This window comes from Trachemys scripta, chromosome 4 (assembly GCF_013100865.1).
Source record: "Trachemys scripta elegans isolate TJP31775 chromosome 4, CAS_Tse_1.0, whole genome shotgun sequence".
NCBI classification, from domain to species: Eukaryota; Metazoa; Chordata; order Testudines; family Emydidae; genus Trachemys; species Trachemys scripta.
The window spans coordinates 60,598,785-60,615,879 of NC_048301.1; the positions used below are offsets into that span (position 1 = coordinate 60,598,785).

Here is a 17,095-nt window from a genome sequence, read left to right on the forward strand (position 1 = left end):
ACCATAGCATCAGAGAGCCTTCCAGTAGCACATTAAGCAGTGTGACTAACATCTGTCATGTGTGGTCACTCTCTCACTCGCCCTCTCCCCCAGGACAGAACTGAGTGTAGAACGTACCATTTTGTTTTGGTAGGGTTTGTTGTTTTTTTGGGGTTTTTTAATCTAAATAAAAGCTGTTCTTCCCCTTAATAATACAGAAACTAACACCAAAGCTTTCTGAAAAGTAGTCAGATTTTACATTGAGCTAATGAAGAGGGTGCAGTGAACAAAAGAGAAGAGACCAAGAAAGTGCAAGAGCTACTTCTGGGGGCATTCTACATTAAAAATTCTGCAAAACTCTGCACATTTTATTTGTTAAAATAACACCACATAATCACGCCAGTTCAATTATTTCGGCAATTTATTTCAAAATACCTGTCAGCAAATATGTCTAATAATACAGACACACAAAAATTCCCCCCGGTGTAGAGAGTTAAAGAAACCACTAGGACAATTTGGTTCCTGTTTCTCTGCCCCCATCCCCCGCTATAGCCTAGCCCCGGGGGAGCAGACAGCCACAACCCCTCCCCCCCAGAACCCACCTACAGGGCCACCCCTAGCCAATACACCCAACCCCCATCCCCTCCCCCAGCCCAGATCCAGATACACACACACACACACACACACACACACACACACACACACACACCTGTCCCCAGCCCATGGACGCAGAGGGAGAAACAGCCTGATGCTCGGTCCCAGACTTGTAAGGAGTTTCCTGCACACCGCCATCTCCTTCCTTCTGAACCACTGAGAGGCTTATAGTCAGAGGGAATGTTTAGTGCACTACATTTGATTGGCTGTTTGATTGGAAGGGAAAGGAAGAGGGTTGGAGCAGTCTCTTCACCTTGGCTTCACTCCACACCTGCCCCTCTTATTCTCTTTTCCCCTACCCCCTTCACCGCTCCATTTCCCTTTTCTCTCTTAAGTAAACTCACAAAAAAAAAAAAAAAAAAAAAAAAAAAGAAAAAGTGGAACTAACATGACATTGGCTGCCATCACTTTGTTCGCTCTGCTTATTCACTCCCTTTCCACCCACCATATCTGTCTTGTCTATTTAGAACATAAACTCTTGAGAGCACGGAATGTCTCCTACTCCATGTTTGTACAGCACCTACCACAAGGGCCCCACCATTCTTGGTTGGCCCTTAGCCATTGCCATAATAAACATGATTAATAATACACAAGTTAATAAATGAATGTGCCATACTTTCATCAGTGTTTACTAGCAGATTCAAGTTTTTTTGTTTTTTTTTTTAAAAAGCATTCAGTGTTCATAAGCACACTAGGGAGTACCACCACACAACCACTTTTGTTCCCCAGTCCAGGTAGAACATTCCTAGAGAGTACACCACAATAGTTATTGATCACAGCTCCCCTTCACCTCCAGTATTCTTACCTTCAGCCACTTTCTGCTTTTCTTCAGTTTGGAAAAGTTATACAAACTCCCTTTTTCTGACTTTGGCTCTGTTTAAAGAGGACATTTTATGATGAAGTAAGTGAATTTAAAGAAAAAACCTATAAATATAAACAAAGAAGCCACCTTACCCCATAGCAAGCAGGAATTCAATCTGATGCACACTCACCTGGCTGCAGTATTCCATTGAGGGAATGTGTGTTTAACATCCCAGAATTTCCTGCTCCAGAAGATTCCCCAAGCAATGAATTTGGGGGCTCTTCTTTAACTTGCATCAGGGAATCCCCAGACTGTGGCAGCAAAGGATTGTCATCCAATCCATCCTCGCTTTCATCACTGCAATAGGACACACAAAAATATGATCACAGCAGGAGAGGAAAACACTAGGGGCAAGGACACCCATAAAAGACATTATAGAAAATGCAATTTTCCTGTGTGGCACTTGTACTGGAGATTAGGAATTAGGGATTGGAAAAGTCTCAAACTTTCTGCAACAATTATACAATTTGAAGCATTGATTAATGTTAACTTCTTATTATCAATTTACAGAGCAGTGGCAAATTCATGTATCATAAACCTTTTAATAAAATGGTGTAGTGATTTAAAAATATAAACGCAAAGCAAATGAAGTCATAATTTTGCCTTATTATTCCAGGGAGAAGGATCTTGGGAAATAGGAAAATGAGTCTAGAGCAACATTTCATAGAAAATTTTGGAAGAGGAGGTGATAGAAGAGAGTCTGGTAATTGATGTAGGTCTTATGGATGGCCCTCTATTTCAAAGACCATTTAATCAATCTGGTATAGTGGAGTCTGATATCTTTTATGAAATCTGTATTAAAGGGCATTACAAGTCACTACTCTTTACCTGCTCTGTGTATTATATAGATAAATGCGTTCAGCTCTTTGCTGGAAATTTATGGTCTTCAAGCACTGTATTGTTCTCAGCCACATATGCAATTAACTGATAAACCAAGACATTGCACATATTGTCCTATGCTATAAAATTGCACTGAAATGAGGTCTTGTAACCACCCGAGAATTGGAGATAATCAAACATGATAAATGCAGTGGATCATCATACCAAAAACATAGAATGGTTCTCAGGCTCATATTCAATGACATTGCCCAGACATATCCGAATAAAGGAAAGGTGGAAAGGATCATATGTTGGTATTTACACCCAAAATTTTGTTAATGTTGAGTTAAGGTTGTAGGTGCTCAGTGCTGCTCTATGCATCTCATGCCCTTCTAGGGCAGGAGAACTCAATTCCCAGAACATAAATGTTAGAAAACAAGCAATGCAGAATTAAGATGACACTACACACACTCAGCTCTGCCCACTTTGATCCCTGTCCTAAATCATCAGGAAGATCATAGTACCTGACCTCTCCCTTAGCCTTTTCCAACCAGCCGCAAGTATTCTCTGGATCAAGAGGGCTGCACAGAGCACAGCAAGGCTCCACTGGACTGCATGAGTGAGAGTGCTGACTTGGAGTTGTGCAGTGTACAAAGTGACAGGGTTGGTTATGGAGGAGTAAGGTACTGTTATAGTTGTAAGTCTTAGTGTTAGTGCTTCAAAGGCAAAGTTAAAGTTCAGATCAGCTCCACTCAGCCTAAGCCACCAACTGAGCGGGTCACTCGTTCAGCTTCTCGCTCATTGAGCATTTCCTTGGGGAGCATGAATTAAGTAAGAACCTGAGCCGTGAGATAAGCCTGGGCACAGGTTTCTCTGTCTCAGCTCCTCGCCCACATTTCAGAACTTATGTAGCTGTGTCATGTATAGAACATGTCCATTCTCAATTTCCCATGTTTCTCAATGCTGTGTACTTGTAGCATGACCATTCTCAATTACCCACCCAGTTTTGTTGATGCGTGCGTGATTCTAGAACACACTGAAAATTAAAAGCAGGTAACTGGGGGGAAGGACTTCATCTTGGGAACTCCTTGACCAGATAATTCCAAATTTGCCATATCTACTATCCTGTGGCATAACTATTTTCAAGGCAATCTGCCTAGACACACATTTAGAAAACACATTGAAAAGTAAAAGCAAGCCTCGTTAAGGGCTGTATCTTAGGAAACTCTTGACCCAGTGACTCCAAATTTACACCACAAACTGTAATCCAGGTCCTCTACTGGCATACTAAATTTTAAACCAATCTGGATGTGCTTGTAAATTATACAACCCTTTGAAAAATCAACTTGAAATTGATGTGTTTTGGTTCTATCCTTCTTCCATCCCAGATTTGACTACCAACAGTTGTGAACCCCTTTACAGAACCAGAAAAAGTCTAAACTTTTGAAATAGTGTCGTAGATGATTCTCTGTGGCATTCACTAGCTGAAATAATGAGAAATCCACTGATATCAGTTTCACGTGGATCCTTCCTATATTTTCCCCCCGGCTCTGAAGGGGGGGAGGGGGAAAGATTCAGAACGGAATTTTTTTTAAAAGTGGGTCATTTTGAAGGGGAGTCTGTAACTTGACCCACTGGAGCAAATAACCCCAGATTTTCACCATTAACTCTACCCCTGCCCTGATATTTCATGGCAGTTTTCAAGGCAATCTGCCTATAAATATTCATATGCATTTTAGAGCACTCTGAAAAAAGAGCTCTTGAACAGAAAGCTCTGCTCACCTTTAGCTACGGCATTGCTACTGCTCTTTGGTAATACAACAGAAGAAATCATAAAAGCAGTAAATGGTGATAAAAAAAGTCTACTCCTTTTTACATTTTCCTATGGGTAACCAATTTTCTGACCCCCCCCCCCCAAAGCCCTCTTATTTCACATCAATTTCCATATCCAAAATTCATATAGAAAATGAAATTTGTTTGAATGAAACATTTTATCAAGGATGCTAATGGACACCTTACTAAAGTCATGTTTGACTTGTACATGTAATAATACTTTACGCTTACATAGCACTTCTCATTGGAAGATCTCAACATGTTTTACAAAGATGATACTGGTAGGTTGGTTGGTTGGTTTGTTTTTTTAAGAGAAGATTTTTGTTTCTTAATAGTTCTATTTGTCTCCTAACACACAATTCTGTGTCTGAAAACAGCACTGAGATGTTGCAAATGATTAAGGGCCAATTCCCTGAAAAACTGATTTAAGATTTAATAAACTAAGCTTACTTTTTAGTAAAAGCTGACAAAAAGAATTCTTGACCATTATACAGTATCTGGGCTAACAATGAGCCAAGTAACCAATCAATGTTAGGTAAAAAGACCATAGAACAAAAATCCTTGAAAAAGCAGGATTTATACTTTGTACAAGTGGTTACTAACCCCTTACTATGGGGGCTGCCTGGAAACAATACTATACAATGTCTCTTTACTGGGCATTCCCAACCTAAAACAGGATAGGTTTTTGGTACCTGGATATACTCCTGTTGAAGATGGTGGATGTCTGTCGTAGAAACTGATCCAATCGCAGAGCTCTCTCCAGACATTGCAGATAGAGGGGCTTCGCCAGCTCTGTGCAGCTGCCATCCTCCCTGGCACCCAGCTCCGAGGCCATAGAACAAATCTGTCCTCATGCACAGATTCCTCCAAACACACAGCTGGATGAGAACAAAATGCACCCATTACTATTATGTCAATTACCAGGGACTGAAGAGAGGGAATTAAGTGCACTGGCAGAATATATTGCATATTATTTTATAGAACCCCAGAAGATGCTAAACACTTCATAGAAGACAGAGAAAAACAGGGTTCCTCATCAAAAGAGCTTACAAGCTAGAGATTTCTGAAGTAACCGAAAGACTAGCCAGAGAACAATGGAAAGTTGGAATGACTGGGGATTCCAAAAACTTTCCATGAAATCAAATTGACAAAACTTTCTGGGAACAAAAAATTCTTAAGCAGTAAGAAATAAAATAAAATAAAATAATCAACAATAAAGTTGTTGCGCTTTTCTGTAGTGCACCTTCATCCTGTTACAAACAGGCATTACTGCTGCCACCTAGATATTAGAAACACAGAGGGTTGACTTTTATTAAGTATTGGGTTCTGGAGATACTAACGGGGTGTGGCGTCAGGAAAGCCCATTCCCAACGTTAGTTTTATTGTGGACTCCATCACCATGTGTGGTCTTGGACAAGTCACTTCACCATTCTGCCTCAGTCTGCATCGTAAAATGGGAATAGTTATACATATCTACCTCACAAAATTGTTATGGGGATTCATTAATGTTTCTACAGCACTTTAAATATGGCAATAATGTTTTAATAAGGGATTATTTCAAGCACACTGGTCAACCAATTGACTGAAATAAAGAGTTTCAAAACAAGCCAGCAGTTATGCTATTCTAGTGTTGCTATATCATTGATCACTTTTGTCCCCAGCTCATAAAACTTCTGTTCCTCTCTTTGGCTAGCTGACAAGCACCTTATTTCAATATATGGTCACCAAGAATAGGAATACAAAATTCTGGGCACGTTAAATTACACAACTTTGTATACGTATATAAGCTGCAAAATCTGTTAATGTAATACTAAGGCTGCATAGTTTAAAAAAAAATCAGGAAATGCACAAACTAGAATTTCAACAACAATGTTAACTTGGTCAAATAAGTTCTCTATATTTTCCTATAGGCATTTATGGTCTATTTTCAGAGAGACTGAGCAGTGGCCTGATCTAGTACAACAATGCCTTATATCAAATAATATTGAGGTAGGAACACAGAAAGTACGAAGAATCCAACCGATGAAAGTAAGAATCATGTACTGAAACATTTACCATTATTAAAGGAAACAAGCTGATCTTTGAATGAAACGGGCAGCAGCATATATCATATGAACTGCATACTTTTAACCCAGAGATTAAAAAAAGTTAGAGAAACCTTTTTTCAGTTGAATCTTATATAAGGTGTTCTGGAAGAGAAAGGAGTCACAAAAACCAACACAGGAGAAGAACTTTTTGAGTGGACCCCGCTTAAGTTCACAGTTGAAGCTACATTGTATTTTTCCCTCATGCATATCTTTTTCCTCATGCATATCATAACTATTACTTTTATAGTGCCACAAGGTGTGCTTGATATTTGGTTTACAAACATACTACAAATTCTTGCCCAAAACAGCTTACAGTCTAAAATTAAACTGTTGCTCCTTTTGCTATATTTAGTATCAACTATTGCCTATGTATTTTTTTTCTTATGTATTTTTTAAAAATCATCCAAATTCCTTTCTTACCCAGTCCATTTAGTAACGTTACTGAAAGCTCCTGGGTTGTCTAACACTAATCCCAAATAGCCTTTTTGCTTCAAACTGTTCTTTATCTTCAGGATTTTAGGTTCTCCAAAAAAGCCTGAAATATTTATGTTGCTGAAGTTATTCAAGGTAAATAAATGTTTAGCAGACTTTGAGAAGGTCTCTACTACAACCTTATCAATTGTTCTTTTGTTTTCTTCTGTTACAAATACAGGCATAATGGTCAGGACAGTAATAAGAAAGCTTATTTTTGAACACATATGATTGGTTTTATTTCCAAATTCAAAAAAAGTTACTGTGCATATGAGAGCTACTTATGCCCTATGTGTAGGGCCCTACCAATTCATGACAGTGAAAAAACATGTCACAGACTGTGAAATAAGCCTTTCCCTGTGAAATCTGCTCTCCTTCTTGCTGCTAGTCTGGCAAGGGACAGGACTTGTCCTTCCCCGTAGGGCAGCTCTCCCAGGCAGATCAAATCCACCTCAGAGTGCTTTCCCCTGCTGCAGGAAGCTCCAGCCCCAGAGGTTCCTGCAGCTGGAGGAGACTTGTGGAGATGATCCAATATTCCCCAGCTGCTGGGAGTGCCCCAGCTCCTAGCTACAAGACCCTACTGGGCTGGGGAGTGACAAGACTTGTCCTTCCCTTGCATGGCAGCTCGGGGTGGGGTGGGGTGGGGATGAAGGGGGCAGATGAGACCCACTTCCAGGTACCTTTTGGGTAGAGATCCCCAGTTACAACACTGTGAAATTTCAGATGTAAATATCTGAAAACGTGAAATTGATCAGCTTTAAACCCTCTGGCCATGAAATTAATAAAAATGGATCGTGAATTTGGTAGGGTCCTACCTATGTGATAATGATGTTCAGTTGCAGATAAATATGTTCAGTTTGAGATTTTGTTTCTTGGGAAGCACCATAAATCAGCTGTTGAGGAGTTTTATAGTTTCTTTGCCAAGATCAATTGCCTTCTAACTAATTCTTCTGGTTTGTGTCATATGCGTAATAACAATTTCTCAAAAGGTATCTTTGAATGCCACAAAACTTGAAAGGAGAATTCCCCATTGTTATTTATATCAAAATATTGCTACATTTTTTCAATGACTGAAGTGAACAAATGTGTTTTATTTTTAGCTTGTGCTTTTAGTCAAGGGTCTGGGTCTTCAGGAACATCATCTGAAATGAGTACTGTACCCATTTTTGGCCTTGATTCTGCAAGGACTTAGTAAAGATTTGTAGATTTTAAGGCCAGAAAGGATTTCTGAGATTACATAGTCTGACCTCCTGCATAACACAGGCCATAAGACTTCCCTGACCTGAATTCTACTTTAAGTTCAATGGGTGTGGTTGAACTAGAGTATATCTTTTAGAAAAATATGCAGTCTTGATTTAAAACTTTCCAGAGATGGAGAATCCACCACAACCCTTGGTAAATTGTTCCCAGGGTTAATTACGACTATTAAAAAATTGCATCTGATTTCTAATCTGAATTTGTTTATCTTCAACTTCCAGACACTGACTCCTGTTACACCTTTGTCTGCTAAACTGAAGATCCCTCTAATATCAAATTTCTGTTCTCCAGGTAAGTAGTTATAAACTGATCAAATCATCCTTTAACCATCTTTGATAAACTAAATAGACTGAGCTCCTTAAATCTCTCACCATAAAAGCATGTTTTCTAATCCTTTAATCAATCTTGTGGCTCTTCTCTGAACCCTCTCCAATTTATCAACATCCTTCCTGAATTGAAGACACTAGAACTGGACACAGTAACCCAGTAGCAGTTCCACCAGTGTCAAATACAAAGGTAATATAACCTCCTTACTCTTTGATATTCACCATTTTCACATCCAAGGATCACATTCACACTGGGAGCGCAAGTTCAGCTGATTATCCACCAAGACCCCTAAGTCTTTTTCAGAGTCACTCCTTCCCAGGACAGAGCCCCATCCCTCAAGTATGGCCTACATATATAGAAATTAAGAATATGACCTTACATTTGGCCGTATAGAAAAATGTTTGCTTGAGGCCAGTTTATCAGCCGATCCAGATTGTTCTGTATCAGTGACCTGTTCTCTTCATTATTTATCACTCCCCCATCTTTTTGTCATCGTCAAGTTTAAGTAGTAATGATTTTATGTTTTATTCCAGATCGCTGATAAAAGTCTTAAATAGAGGAGGGCCAAGAAATGATCTCTATAGGACTTGGCTAGAAAGACACCCACTCAATGATTCACTATTTACAATTACATTTTGAAAAATAGACAATTTTTAAACCACTTAGTGTGTGCCATACTAATTTTATATAGTTCTAGTTTTGTAATCAAAATGTTGTGTGCTACCAAGTTAAATGACTTACAGAAGTCTAAATATATTCCATCAACACTATTACCTTTATCAACCTAAATTGTAATTTCATTATCTTGTCTCTCCCACCAATAGAAATAGGTCCAATAAAAGAGATTAACCTCACCCACCTTGTCTCTTGAAGATATCAAGTTAGTTTGACAAGGTCTATTTTCCATAAACCCATACTGACTGTTATTAATTAACCTCCTTTAATTCTTTATTAAATCTAGCCCTGTATCAGCAATTCCATTACTTTACCAAAGATCAATGACAGGCCTATAATTAACCAGATCATCCTGTTTACTCTTTCCAAATATTGGTATATTAGTTTTTTTTCCAATCCTCTGGAACTTCTCCAGTGTTCATATACTTATTAAATTAATTAATGGTCTAAACAGCACCTCAGCCAGCTCTTTTAAAACTCCTGGATGCAAGTTCCCCAGACCTGATGATTTTAAAACAGATTTTGAACAGTTATTGTTTAATATCCCCCTTGATTACCGTTGCAGTGGGGAGTATATCATCATCATCATCATCAGGATATGAATACATCATCCAACTTTTGCCCAAATATAGATAATAACTTTAAGCTCATGCATACTTTTAGCAGGATCAGAGCCTCAGAAACTAAATATTTTGAGGCTTTTTCAGCCTTTATGAAAATCAAACTTATTCCAGATGAGGAATCATGAACTTTGGAAAGTAGATTCTTTACTTTTTGGGTTTAACAGTCACCAGACATCAACTATATTTTTTCCCATAAAGACAGAATTGAAGGTTTTAGATTTTTTGCTAATCTGTAAATTGGGGAATTTCATCTAACCCAAATTTTAAACATAGCACTAAAGTCTCCTCCCATAAATGATTTGTGTGTGTGCTGGGAACAATTAGTAAATAATTCAGACAGAAAACAGATATATTTACAGGGGCATACATACACCAAATATTAAGATTCCCAGGCAGTGTGCCAGAAAGCAAGAGATAATATTCCTCTCTGGTCTTCAAAAAACTGTAGTAACCACAAAGGGTAAGTTTTATGAACACAGTAACTTCCTTTTGATGGGTGTATTGTTGGATACATCAAATACTTGTCCCACCCAAACTTTTTTTTTTTTTTCAATTAATTGTATTTTGAAGTATTTAGATGCATTTCCTGAGTTAGGGTAATATCCACTTCCACACTTGAGACAGAAGAGAACTTTCTTATATTTTATTATGTGGTAAATGCCATTTATATTCCACTTACAGGATTTGCATGAAAACACGTGGAAGGTTGCATTATACTTAATCTCTTTATGCAAGGCATTCTTATCTAAATAAGCTTTACATATAATGTTGGTTGCTAGAATACCCTTCTTAATTCAGTTATACTGGGTAATCAATATCTTGCCTCTGAATAACTAAATAAAACTTCTGAATTTAACACGTTCTTAAACATACTAAAACTCTGCTGAGGACAAATTCATTAAACCATTTTTACAGTCATACTGTAGACAGAACAAAGGTCCAGTCATTGAATTTATCATGGAACTATTTTTTTTTTTAAACTTGCACAATACTCTCATAATGGCTCTCAACTCATTGACAGTGATAAAATAATGTCCTAAAATCTCTGCCTCTTAGAAATATAGTTGGGTGTAAAAAGAAAGGAGAGTGAGGGGAAAGGGCTGAGATTTGCAAGTGCTACAAAATTTGCTTATTGTGTTTAAATGTTAAACAAGTTAACAATGGCAAAATCTGAATGTCATTTTAATTTTTTTATTTGGTTATTACATATTAATAGGGTCAAATATGCCCGCTAGTGAAAGCGGTAAACTTCATTCATTCCTATATCACAATTTTAGTCAGATGTAAAGATCAGCAGTAGACCCATAAGAAAAGGATACCGAAAAAGCTGCCCTGAACAATCTATAAGAGAAGTATCTGAATGATACTTGATATTATGACCCAAGGACTTCTTGATGCCAACTGGCATAAGATTAACAGGAATCCCCTGGGTTTGGTATTTAGCCTGCTAAACCCAGGGGTTTGAGTTCAATTCTTGAGGGAGCCATTTAGGGATCTGGGGCAAAAATCTGTCTGGGGATTGGGCCTGCTTTGAGCAGGGATTGGACTAGATGACCTCCTGAGGTCCCTTCCAACCCTGATAGTCTATGAATTCTGTAATGAGTATCATGTGAGGTCTCTATTGAAAGACTGTGTCATTCAAGTCATAAAAATCATTGCAAAAATGCATGTATGGCTGTTGTATAAGCATTTACATATATAAATACTGAAAAGTATGTTCTTAAGATCTGTGTCTAGGGCTGGGCACAAGCAAATGTAAAAAGCAGATTCTCTTTCAAACAAAAAATGTTTATCTGTATGTCTGCTTACATATAAATTAAGTATTATATGGTTCACAATGGACCTCCACTCACAAATCTGAACTGAATGCCAATGAAGGATGGTGAAATCTTCAGAGAGAGGAAATTAACAGGAAGAGGTAAACAGCAGGTGTTACCCTGTTTAGGAGTAATACAATTAACTTTTGAAACTATATCTGGAGTACAGAGGAACCCCTACGTAGTCCATCAGTCTGAAAAGACAAGCTCTCAACAGGCTTGATTTTATGAGAAAGGGTCTCCACCAAATTGGTAGAAAACACTGGAGAGAATTTTGGGTGAGATAAGCTTCTTTACACAGGAGGATAACTTGTTAGTTAGGTTTAGGCTTTAGAATATGTGCTGTGATGTTGTTTTATATGTTACCATTTGTTCTCATCTCTCATACTGGTTTTTATTTGAATCTCCAACCTTTCTTAAATAAAGAAATAACCTTAAATTCTTTCCTTTTGCTTTATAATTGAAGTCAAGCACTGTGTGTATTACAGGAGTAGTGTTCTAAGGCAGTGGTCTCCAAACTTTTTTGATCGCACACCCCTATCAGTAAAAAATTTTTGAGCACGCATCCCCTGCTGTGCCGAAGCAAAAAAAAAGGCCGCCCGGACTGCCAAAGGTGAAAATAAAAGCACTCTTCCTGCCGTGCACCCCCAAGGATCCTCTTGCGCACCCCACTTTGGAGACCACAGCTCTAAGGTAAAACTGGTGAACTGAGATACACTGTTCCATTGGAAACAGAGGATCTGGGATTTCTGTGGGTATCCACTGATTGGGGCTGGCTACCACAGAGGCACACTTTGAAGAGTCGGGGAGTCAGGTGCATTTGTTGTCAACCTGCAAGGCAAAGACAGGTCTGATGCAGCCCAGAGGAGAGTGCTTGAGTGACTAACAGGGTGGTTGTGTTAGGAAACTAATACTTAGCGGGTACAGACAAGACTCCCCCAGTCTGGAGGCAGGTGGTAACAAGCTGACTCACAGCTCTGGGTATCCCAGGAAGCATCACAGATATACGCCCCCTTAATTAGTACAGTCTGTAGGCTACATGGAAATTAAAGACTTCTTTCAATTAGAAGTATTATAATGTTTCCTATTAACGGATCAAAGATAAACATAACACAGAAATAAATAAAAATATTGAAATATCTCTTTTACCTAAATAATATTGCCATTTTAAGCATATATCTGCATTAATTTTCACAAAAAGGTGCCTTAACACTCTGAGTTACATATTTCTTAAGCCTGTTTAAAAAGCCCTGTAGAAGCTCTGAAATTTGCAAATTTGTGTTCCTTTAAAGATCTTTGGGGTTGCTGGATACAAAGTAATACATATCTAAAACCATCATCTCTGAATAGTTTCCTTGCTGTTCTCTGTCACTGCAAATATGGAGAAATCTCTATGCACATTACAGTTTTTGGCATTTGAGAAAATAAAATGTCTTTAAAATTATGTAGGTAGATAGTTGCAAGTTGGGAGTAGCAGTCATTTCTTGCACACTTGGCACCCGATGAGCCCTTATTTTTAGACTTAGTCCTTTTTGTCAACCTGGTAGTTTTTTTGAACCACCAAGAAATAATGCTTGTTTGATCAAGGTTCTCCACTCTTTCCAGGAGATTCAAGATATGAATGCTTTTCCTTTTTTTTTTTTTTTTTTTAAATGTCTTCAGTCTCATCCACATCAGTACTTAGGTGACTGTTTTCAAGGAACCACAGACAACCATCTATTATTTTTGGGCTATTTCAGATGGCAATATAATTTGTTCCACTGCTGTTAGAGGATTCTGAAATCCATTTATTCCATCAGCTAGTTCAGGGGCCTCAAACTCAAATGACCACGAGGGCCACATGAGGACTAGTACATTGGCCCCAGGGCCGCATTTACTGACATCTCCCCCCCGCCATCCTTGGCCCCGCCCCCACTCCACCCCTTCCATGAGGCCCTGCCCCTGCCCCGCCTCTTCCCACCCCTTCCCTGCCCCCATTCCAACCCCTTCCCTGAAATCCCCACCCCAACTCTGTGGGGTGTGGCGGGGGCTCAGGGTAGGGAGTTGGGGTGTGGGGTGCAGGAGGGGTGAGGGGTGCGGCAGGGGGTCAGGGTGCAGGGTGCAGCAGGAGGCTCAGTGTAGTGGGATGGGGTGCAGGAGGGGTGTGGGGTGCAGCAGGGGATCGGGGTGTGTGCTGGGTGCGGCAGGGGGTTCAGTTGCAGGAGAGGTTTGGGGGGTGAGCTCCGGCCCAACGTGCACTGGGGGCAGGGCAGGCTCCATGCCTGCCCTGCCCCCACACCACTCCGCTCCGGGAAGCCGACGGAATCTGGGGAAGGAGGGGCGCAGGGGTGTGTGTGGCTGTTGCTTCAGGCACCGCCCCCAGCAGCTCCCATTGGCCGGGAACCGCGGTCAATGGGAGCTGCTGGGGGCGGTGCCTGAAGCAACAGCCACACACACCCCTGCGCCCCTCCTTCCCCAGGTTCCATTCGCTTCCCGGAACGGCGCGGGGGCAGGGAGTCTGCCCTGCCCCTGGTGCACATCGAGCCGGAGCCGCTCTAGGTAAACGCTGGGGGAGGGCGGGGGGGCCACGAGGAGCTAGCGGGCCACAGAAAATAACCCCGCGGGCCGCATGCGGCCCCCGGGCCGCGTGTTTGAGACCCCTGAGCTAGTTGGTCTAATGAGGATAGGAGTGCCGAAGACTGGCATTTGAAATAAAGATAATAAAAAGATTCAACCATGAGCTCAGAGAGTGACTACTGGATTGTATCATATTAATGTTGATAAATGCAAAGTAATGCACACTGGAAAGCATAATCCCAACTATACTTATAAAATGATGGGGTCTAAATTAGCTGTTACCACTCAAGAAAGAGATCTTGGAGTCATTGTGGATAGTTCTCTGAAAATATCCACTCAATGTGCAGCGGCAGTTAAAAAAGCGAACAGAATGCTGGGAATAATTAAGAAAAGGATAGAAAATAGGACAGAAAATATCATGTTGCCTCTATATAAATCCATGGTATGCCCACATCTTGAATACTGTGTGCAGATTTGGTCGCCCCATCTCAAAAAAGATATATTGGAATTGGAAAAGGTTCAGAAAAGGGCAACAAAAATGATTAGGGGTATGGAATGGCTTCCATATGAGGAGAGATTAATAAGACCGGGACTTTTCAGCTTGGAAAAGAGACAGTTAAGTGGAGATATGATTGAGATCTATAAAATCATGACTGGTGTAGAGAAAGTAAATAAGAAAGTGTTGTTTACTACTTCTCATAACACAAGAACTAGGGGTCACCAAATGAAATGAATAGGCAGCAGGTTTAAAACAAATAAAAGGAAGTATTTCTTCACACAATGCACAGTCAACCTGTGGAACTCCTTGCCAGAGGATGTTGTGAAGGACAAGACCATAACAGGGTTCAAAAAAGAACTAGATAAATTCATGGAGGATAGGTCCATCAATGGTGCCCCTAGCCTCTGATTGCCAGAAGCTGGGAATGAGTAACAGGGGATGGATCACTTGATGATTACCTGTTCTGTTCATGCCCTCTGGGGCACCTGGCACTGGCCACTATTGGAAGACAGGATACTGGGCTAGATGAACCTTTGGTCTGACCCAGTAGGGCCGTTCTTATGTGATCCTCTAATTATTAAAGGCAAACATGAAGTTATGCCATTGGGTTTAGAGTTCTAACCACCTTCAAACTGGGTAGGAGTAACCTTGATTAACCTTAATCAAGACACACTGAGAAATACTTGAGGTTTAAGCTAAATTTTTTAAAGTATCTTGCCCACAGACACTGCTTTTAGATCACTATTTAGTTGAACTATAATTTAGGTGTGGGGTTTTTGTTTGCTTTTTTAAAAATCTGCCTTTTACAATGTCTATTCAGTCAACAAACAGCACTAGAGGAGAACTCTCCAAGGACATGTTTGGAAGCAACTAGTTATGTTTTATATTAAGGGCTTCCAAGGTTTTGGCATTTACTTCCACTAAACAACAGCAAACATCTTGCCTTCTAGAAGCACAGAGAAAGATCAGCTTTAAAACACTGGGTTTTCCAGCTTAAACAAATATTTGCTGGCTATTGCTGACCTTGATTTCAACATGCTTTTACAATAAAAGTCCATTTAAACCAGAAGCCCTATATATGACATGCACACAACTTAAAAATTATATTTCACTTCAAAAACAGAGAGAATTTTTATGTATGTCTGGTTGCAACAGTGGATCTTTTTCAAGATCCTTGCCTTACATTTTTTTGCATGCCTCAGAACCTCTACATCCTAGCTGAAGCCCAAAGGATTGCCGTTTTCTCCTCTTTTGCATTTAATACTGAGGCCAAACAGTGTGATAACCCACCAACCCACTGGTGAAAGGTTGACTAGACTTTCTTTGGAGACCATCAACACTATCCTCTAGTCAGCTGGAGAGAATTATTGAGTAGGGTGAATTCAAAATCATGATTTTTTTTTAAAAAGGAACAAAATATATTTTTATTTCAAACATTTTTATTATTTTTATTTTCTTCCCAATTTATAGTCTCTGATTGCTAAAGTGGATATTTTGTACTTTTTTTTTTAATTAGTTTTCCAACTCTTAGTAGAATTTCAGTTTTTGCAGAAGGATTTTCTACTGAGAAGTTTTACACTTAAAATACACATCTGTGCTGAAAATGACAAGTCCAGGGCCTCACTAACATCCTTACTGTGAGAACACAAATGCAAACACAAAGCTGAAAGCAAACAGTTTGAGGTATATTTGCAACCTACATCACGTTCCGATATACTTCCACAAGTCAAGAAAGTTGAAATGTTCCATCAGCATTGGCGGTTTGAAGTCAATGGGACCTGTGCTCTTAGGTCACTTAAGTACTTTTAAATATCCATCCTTACATGCCTTAATATGGAGTCTTACCTTAGGTGTCCAATTTTGATAATTGTGGCCTGTGTTTAAAAAAGTTCACAATAACTTTGCTAATACACCTCTACCTCGATATAACGCTGTTCTCGGGAGCCAAAAAATCTTACCACGTTACAGGTGAAACCGCGTTATATCGAACTTGCTTTGATCCACCGGAGTGCGCAGCCCCACCCTTCCGGAGCACTGCTTTACCGCGTTAAATCCAAATTCATGTTATATCGGGGTAGAGGTGTATATTGAACCTCTGTTAACACTGAACCACTTTTGTTTTGAAGTGACAAAGACTTTATGCCACTAAAAGAAAAGTTGAATAAAAATACAATTGCACCCCTTATGCTGCAAACACTTATGTACATGTTAGTTTTGAGCACGAGTAGTCCACTGAAGTCAACAGTACTATTCATGCAAGTAAAATTACATATCTGCTTAAGAAGTTGCAGGATCAGGGCCTTCACTTTCAATATTTTCTTTTTTGCCTAATAGTTTCATAGAACTCAAATAGGATGCCCTACCAGCTGTGCCCTTTAAAAAACAAACCCCAAACGGCCTTACTGATTTAGTTCACTATCAATTTAAATCTAAAGTTGCAATACCACACATTTTCATGTTAGCTTTACAAAGCTTCAGTTTGTTTCAAATCAATTTTTTTAAAGTGATTAAAATTATTGTTTGAATCACTTCACCCTGCTAATGACAAAAAAGGAACTCCTCCGAGGCAGAATAGGCCATCTCTGATATGTTTGCACAACCCTGCTGGCCTGGGGGAAGGAAAAGAGAGAGGCAGA

At 39.6% G+C, this 17,095-nt stretch overlaps 1 protein-coding gene across 2 annotated transcripts in view; it reads right to left on the reverse strand.

The window, feature by feature from the left end:
• Positions 1-17,095, reverse strand: part of INO80 (INO80 complex ATPase subunit) — a 119,737-nt gene that overhangs the window by 95,896 nt on the left and 6,746 nt on the right. The window contains exons 1-3 of one of the 2 annotated variants that reach the window (XM_034769089.1): positions 4,840-4,982; positions 1,626-1,792; positions 1,439-1,506 (exon numbers count right to left, since the gene is read on the reverse strand). In XM_034769089.1, coding sequence (XP_034624980.1) covers positions 1,439-1,506; positions 1,626-1,792; positions 4,840-4,982 — 378 coding nt within the window. Of the gene's footprint in view, positions 1-1,438; positions 1,507-1,625; positions 1,793-4,839; positions 5,026-17,095 lie in introns of those variants that run through there. The other variant, XM_034769088.1, reaches the window with a different exon arrangement.